At 38.1% G+C, this 7,834-nt stretch overlaps 1 protein-coding gene across 1 annotated transcript in view; it reads right to left on the reverse strand.

The window, feature by feature from the left end:
* PAH (phenylalanine hydroxylase) overlaps positions 1-7,834 on the reverse strand; it is a 73,423-nt gene that overhangs the window by 62,140 nt on the left and 3,449 nt on the right. The window contains exons 2-3 of the mRNA XM_069099362.1: positions 7,186-7,293; positions 5,179-5,362 (exon numbers count right to left, since the gene is read on the reverse strand). Coding sequence (XP_068955463.1) covers positions 5,179-5,362; positions 7,186-7,293 — 292 coding nt within the window. The remainder of the gene's footprint in view (positions 1-5,178; positions 5,363-7,185; positions 7,294-7,834) is intronic.

The following is a 7,834-nucleotide window of genomic DNA, read 5'->3' on the forward strand; positions in this document are numbered from 1 at the left end:
CTTAAACACACCCTAGGCCCTGCTTCTGAGCTCTGGAGGCCTTGGATTTAATGGGAATTTGGGTCGGAAGAGGAATCATCAGTTGAGACTTGCCTGATTCTCTTTGGAAAGAAATGATCTCATTCTCGAGCTCTGCACAAATAGCAACTTTTCAAATATCCCAGGAAAGTTTCCTTGTTTAGAAAAGATCTCCCAGTTCAAAATACCTGCCAAATGATCTGGAATCCTGTACCAGGGCATTCATAAAATCTAAAACAAAGATTCTTAAATGTGTTTGCATCATTGTCCCATTTGGCAATCTGGCAAAAGTTATGGATCTCTTCTCTGAATAATGTTTTTAAAAGTTAAAAAAAATACAAAAGATTACTAAGGAAACCAATTACACTGGGATATGGTTGTCTAAATATATTTTTAGAAACAACAACAACAACTTCACAGACTTCAGGTTCAGAACTCCTGATCCCTAGGTCAGGAAGGTCAAAGAAATAAGGACATGCATACACCAAAATATTCATAAGTATCTATTTCTGTGTTAGCAAAAAAAATGCAAACACAGTTTTGATGCCTGTCAGTCAATCGATTAATTAATCAAGAATGTATTTAGCAGCCACTATATACTAGGACCATTGTGCTAGGAACTGGGAAATGGCAACACAAATCAGAGTGTATCAATGTAATCAGTTCATCAATAGCCATTTATTAAGTACCTACTATGTGCCAGGTGCTAAAGATGCAAGGAGAAAAGTGGAACAGTCCTCTCAGTCAAAGAGCTTACATAGTATGTGCTGTATAGAAGAATTCAGAGAATCTTAGGAAGTGTTTTAAGTATAGATGCAAAGTGAAATATGTAGAACCAGGAAAATAATATACAGTGGATAAAAATGGCACCTCCTTCCCTTCTTTGCAGAGATTGGGACTCAAATAGTCATAATAGTAACATCTATATCATACTTTAAAGTTTCCTAAGTGCTACAAATATTATCTCATTTGATAGTCACAACAACCATAGAAAGTAGGTACGACTGTTACACTCGTTTCGCAGATGAGGAAACTGAGACAAATAAAGATTAGATATGGGTATTTATTATTGACAAGCCTTCCTAATTCCAAGTTCACTGAGTTTAGACACTTCATCATCAAATCGACTGCTTCAGAGAGTCACTACAAGGAATGAGCTTTGTAAAACTTAAATAATTATAGAACTATGAAGCATTGTTATTAAGACAATGTAAGCCCTTTAATGGCAGAAGTTGTTTCTGTCTCTGTATTCCCATTCTCTAGCACAGTACCTGAAAAATAGTAGGTGTTTAATAAACGTCTGTTCAATAAATCTTATAAGACCATCTTCAATCATTGTTCCCTATATTAAATGCTTGGCCGCACTTCTGGAAAGCTCTTGCTTCCTATCGCCCTGGAGAAAACCAGTCTTCCTTACTCCTTTTGCCCTCTTGGTGGAAATGTACTGAAGCCAGTTGTCATACAGGGGGAGGATTTTCAGAGAAAGATGGAAGGATCTGCCTCTCACTACCTAGGTGACCTTGGGCAAATTATGGGGTAAGATTTAGAGATGAAAAAGTCTTCAGAATCATTGAGTCCAACCCCCTAACTTTACAGATGAAGAAACTGAGGACTAGAAAGGTAAAATTATTTGTTCAAGGTCACAAAGCTAATGATAGAGCTGGGGCTCAAACTCAGTTCTTAATACAGCATTCTTTCCAAGACAGTGGGCTGAATTCCCCTTAATTCCTGCCAAACTGCCTGAAAACTTAGGTTTTACCCAATGTCTTATACCAAGTAATACAATAAGCTCCAAATGGATATGGGACTGAAAAAGATCACACCATTAAAAAAAATTAAGGCAGAGCTAGATCAGGCAACTTTTACAGCTATGGCTACAGAAAGAATTCCTAAGCAAACAAGAGATAAAGGCTGTAACACAAGATAAAATAGATAATTTTGAGTATGTGAAATTATAAGGGTTTTGTATGAGCAAAATTAATGCACCTAGGATAAAAAAGGACACTGTTGATTGGGAGAAAAAAATCTCTGCATCAAATATCTCTGATAAGGACTTGCCAAGATATATACAGAAATAACACATCTCTGGAATCCAGTTTCCTCATTTGCAACATACGAAATTTGTACTAAATTATCTCTAAGAGTCCTTTCAGCTCCAATTCATATGAAATAAGTAGCTATATATCTGCTGGGTCCCTTGTGGCTGTACAGAGATAGCTGCTGTTACAAACACATCTCTTTGCCCAGTAATTTTGTCCACTTTAACCAGACTTTCTCCCTTCTTTTTCTTCCTTCCTCCTCCCCATCTCAAAAAAACTTCCATAACATAACACCTTCCCAGACTCCCCTGGAGGCCACGGTGCTTGTCATTTGTCTTGATTTCCTGCTCAAGTGTTCTGGTCAGTCCCAGACTCCACCTGCTCCAACCAGAGCCAGAGAGGCTATTTGAAATGAGACGAGCCCTTTGTACTTCCTGGCCTGGGGCTTCGGTTAAGAGCAGGTGGCCAAGCAAGTGGGACATGGAAGTCATCAGGGACCCAGCCATGAGCTTTGACAGGGGAGAAAAGAAGCAAGATGGAGTTTGATCTTACCAGGCATTGATGCATCCTACCTCCCAAAGACCTGAACCCTCCCCCCTTATTTCCCCCTCCACATGGCACAAAGCCTTTTAATATCTACCCAATTACCCTTAGGCAATGAAGTGGCAACTGTCAGTCACCAAGGAATTCATCCCCCTGCCTTAGCCATTCTTTTCAGAGGAAGCAGCAATTAAATGGAAAGAGCACAGAGTTTGGGGGCCCCCAAAACTTATATTAATTCCTGGTCCTTCTATTAACTACGTATATGAGGCAAATCCCTTAAACTCTGGGTTACTCAATTTCCTCATCTTTAATAGGAGAGATTGGGGGGGGCGGTTGAAGGGAGGGAATCAAAGGTATAGAACAAATGATTCTTACCCTGGGATCTAGTAACTGTATTTCATTAGAATAAATTTCCTTCTTAATCCTTTCTATTTTATTTTATTAACTTAAAAACTTTATTCTGAGAAGGGGTTTATAAATGTCATCCAGCTGCCAAAGGGGTCTATAATACATATGCAAAAAAGTTGAGAACCTCTAGATTAAATGATCTCGAGCTCCAAATCTCTGCTCTGATGGAAGGGATTTTTAGGAAGCTTTTTAATTAGCTTTATTAGAATATTACATAGATCCATATTTACGAGTAAAGCAATTCATAGTTGCATTCCAAGAGGTTTGTCTTCTCCCTATAAACTGTATCAGCTATATCAGCAAAACATTATTTTCAGCCTTATGAACCTGAGGGGGTCAAAGCTGGATTTGGGGTGAGGAATTAAGTTAAAATCCCAGCTTGTCACTTACAAACTTTGTGATCATGGGTCAGTCACTTTCCTTCTCTGAGATGCAGTTACCTCTGTTGTAAAATGAAAGGACTGGAGCCGATGGCCTCCAGGTTGCTTTCCAGGTCTAGATTTGTGCATCTATGACTCAGCTATATTTTGGTTCAAGGTCTTCATGGTCTCATTAAAAGTCTGTCCTGAGAAACAGCTTGGACTTTGAAATGGAACTAGGAAAAAAATGATGCAAGTTGGACTGACCTTTGAGCCCTGAAATACAACATCCCTTAGAGTCTCTAAGCTACAACCGTTCAGTTACCAAAGGAATGAAGCCACTGGACTTGGAGGCACAAGATTTGGATTCAGTTTTAGGTACACCATTCCTTTTGGGGAAGGGATAAAGAGTTAATGAGTTAAGAAAGAGTTAATAAGTTAATAAAATAAAATAGAAAGAATTAAGAAGGAAGGAGGGATAAAATTTAGGCATTCCACCTAAATAATAGCCCACATCACTCCACCTCTTCCCTGGTCATTCCATCATTTCTGTTCAGTCATTTCAGTCATGTCTGACTCTTCATGGCCCCATTTGGGTTTTCTTGGCAAAGATCTGCTATTTCCTTCCCCAGCTCATTTTATAGATGAGGAAACTGAGGCAAACAGGGTAAATTGACTTGGCCACGGTCACACAGCTAGAAAATATCTGAGGCCATATTTGAATTCAGATCCTCTTGACTCCAAGGCCAACATTCTACCCACTGCATCATCTAGTTCTCCCGTGTATTATATGGTGGAATATATCATACTCGGTAATATCTATATGTTCATATAACTATATACAGAGTATCTCCAAAGTCTTAAACTATTTTAAACTTAAATAAGACTAAAATAAGCTTACTTCTTTCTTTTCCTTCTTTCTTAAGCTTTAATAAAAAGCATCCCTAGGATTCTGAGGGGATTCTGTATATAGATCCTTGGGCTCTCATCCATTAGAATGGGAACTTCTTGGGGCGGCTAGGTGGCACAGTGAGTAAAGTCCCGGCCCCTGAGTCAGGAGAACCTGAGTTCGGTTCCGGCCTCAGACACTTGACACACACACACACACACACACACACACACACACACACACACAAAACTAGCTGTGTAACCTTGAGCAAGTTACTTAACCCCAATTGCCCTCCAAAAAGGCAAGAAAAAAAAAAGAATGGGAACTTCTTGAAAGTAATAAATGTTTCATGCTTTGTACTTCTATCCTCAGCCCCAAGCACAAGCACAACACAGTAGGTGCTTAATAAATGCTTGTTGATTAATCAGTAAAATCAAGAAAATTAATCAAGAAAATCTAGAGATAAAGCAAATTTAGGGCTAGAAGGGACCAAAAAAGTCATCTGATATAAAAACCATTCATTTTTACAGATGAGGAAACAGGTTTAGGGAGGGCTATGACTTGTCCAAGGTCACATAGTTAGAGCTTGCAGAGTCAGGATTCAAATCCAGGCTCTCTGACTCCAAAGCCAGTGCTCTTGCCAATGTATTATAATGCCCTCTTGAAAACAGTAACATCTGGGGCAGCTAGGTGACACAGTGGATAGAATACCCCGCAGATACTTAACACTAGCTGTGTGACCCTGGGGAAGTGACTTAACCCCAACTGCCTTGGGGGGAAAATAGTAAAGTCTAAAAGGAGAGAAAAAAACACTGCTGAAAGAAATAGCAAGAGTTTGATCTTTTAAAAGAAAATGAGTCTCCAAAAGCAGGTCATTATTAGGTAGGACTTCATGGCCTCATGAAACACATGGGACTCTGACCTGTGTCTTTCTTTTTATCCCGGGAAAGCTCATGCACAGTGGCACCAATATCATGCCTCAAGCTCTTGATGAGGTCATCAAGAGCAGGGACATTTCGATTGTCCAGGTTGGTGAAGAACTCATACTCATCTTTGTTTAGGAGAGAAGGTCTGGATTCAATGTGAGTCAAGTTGATATCATTCTCCTAAAGCAGGGAAGAAACAAATGATGAGAAAGTGAAAGACTTCGTGCCTGCTACCAAAACAGGCTGAAAAAAAGATGCCCACACCAACAATCTTTAGAAAATTCAAAACTCTTCCAACAAAAATTATTTTCATTTGTTCTTGAGTTCTTTTTTCTCCCTTAACATCAAAATATTAAGCTGAATCCTTCTGAAAAGGAGTCTATCAAATAGTAATTTGGTAAAAAAAAAATCTTAGCATCGAGACATTAAGATGTTAAAGTTTGTTCAAAATGTTAGGCCATTGCAGAATAATATAAACTACGACCTATGGAGGTGGCAGTTAGTAGCTTGACTTATCAGCCCTTTGAAATTCTGCTGGGTATGTAACAAATATGTAACAAAATAAATGTAGGATTAGAGGACCTGGATTCAAATCCCACCACTGATATTGTATTTGCTTTAGAAGATTCCCCTGGCCATGACTCTCTTCATAGTCCTCTAGGTTAGTCCATTGAAGGGTAGAAAGAGTGAGAGGGACCCCTGCTAATATTCTGTCCCGTTGACATCCTACCCTGCATGAAATAACTTTCAAATGGGTCTAAAAGAGGATTCTTAAAGAATCCATCCTTGATTGCTTTTTCCTGATAAACTATCTTGTTGATTGGTTCAATTAGTCTGTATGCTTTCTGAGTCAGCAAAAGAGTCATACTTTTTTGCACAGATGACTATCCTCAATTTGGGAGTTAGTAGGGTAAAATTGAGGGTCATCCCTTTCTTGGAGGCTCTGCCTAGAGACTTGTTCATGTGCTATACTCTTTGGATTTCATTGTTGTTAATTATCTTCGAAAATACATTTTTAAAGAAAAAAATCTAAAACAGGCATAGTTAACTAATCAATTAATTGTATAATGTTTTGAAAATTGCAATTCATTTCAGAATAAAATGAAGGGAAAAAGAAAAATTAATGATCTGCAGACTCAGAATCCAAGAATCTGTCAGAAAGAACCTCAGAATTTCCTTATTAAATCTTTTACTATTCCTAAAAAAATAATTCTTTGACCTTTCTCTGAACGCTTTCAGTTAGAAAAATTCTGAGTAGAATGTTGGAAGGGTTGTGGAGAGACAGACACACTAATACTCAGATGGTGAAGCTGTAACTTGGTATAACTATCCTGGAATGCAGCTTGGAATTTTACTAGAAAAGTAACAAAAACAATCATAAACTTCGGCCCAGCTATCCTAGTGCCAGGCATAATTTCAAAGGAGGTAAAAGGTAGAAAGGAAAGTTACATATGCACCAGAATATTCATAGCAACAATTTTGTGGTGGAAAAGATATGGGAAATAAAACAGATGCCCATTGGGGAATGGCTGAACAAATTATAGTACACGAGAAAGTTACTGTCCATCTCATATAAAACAATGATTATGAAGAATTTAGACAAGTATAGGAAAATTTTTATGAACTGATGCTGAGTGAAGGGAGTAGAGCCAGGAATGGATATAAAAAGTTACCACAACAATGTAAATAAAGAGAACAAGAAAACACAACTGAATACATTGACTAAATATTAGTAATGACTAAGCTTGTCCCTAAAGAAAGGAGAAAATTCTCCCTCTCCCATATTGGGAGATCTGATGGGTTCGTTGGTTTTGCCTAACTGTATTTCTTTCTTTTTCTTTTTCATTGTAATTGCAGGGAAACACTCACTGGATAGGGGAGGTAGATTTATTTGGAAATGAAGATAATATCAATTACAAAAAATGGAATGATCTGCCAGCTAAGATGTTTGCTGTGTTACATGATTAATGTCAAAACATAACAAAAGTCTGCAGAGTCCTTACCTCAAATAGACGTAAGACTTTCGCCAGTGCCCCAACTTCTTCTTTGAGAGAGAAAATCAGGGATATTGCACCATCATGGTTAGTGTTATCGCCAATGTAACTTGTTTCCTATGGAGTTAAAAAAAAATAAGACTATTAAATTGCTTTAGTCCAAAACCTAAGTAATTAATTACTTTTCTCAAGGTCTTGGAGACCATGAGCAGGTATGGTTATCATATGAACACTTAGAATATACCATTCAGAAGGGAAGGGAAGTAGTGTTTATGGAAGGAAAGTCGAGCTTAGAACAAAATAAACAGCAGTATCCTTAAGGAGAAACTTATATTTAATCCTACTAAGTACAAAGGTCTTAGAGTCAGAAGGGCCTGCGTTCAAGTCCTGCCCCTGGCACATACTTGCTCTGTAATTCTGGGTTAATCAATGTAACTTCTCTGTGTCTCTAGGAAACTCTCTAACACTAAACCATAGATGATTTGCCCATCTAAATTGATTGAGTGAATTTCTACAACTTGAGTTTCCCAATTCCAAAGAAAGAAGAGATCAGGACTGATCATCATCTTCTTCCTTCATCATCATCACCACCACCACCACCATCATTATTATCTTCTTCTTCTTCTTCTTCTTCTTCTTCTTCTTCTTCTTCTTCTTC

The sequence above is a fragment of the Petaurus breviceps genome, unplaced genomic scaffold (assembly GCF_028583685.1).
Source record: "Petaurus breviceps papuanus isolate PSGF00001 unplaced genomic scaffold, PetGlider_PUasm1.0 379, whole genome shotgun sequence".
NCBI classification, from domain to species: Eukaryota; Metazoa; Chordata; class Mammalia; order Diprotodontia; family Petauridae; genus Petaurus; species Petaurus breviceps.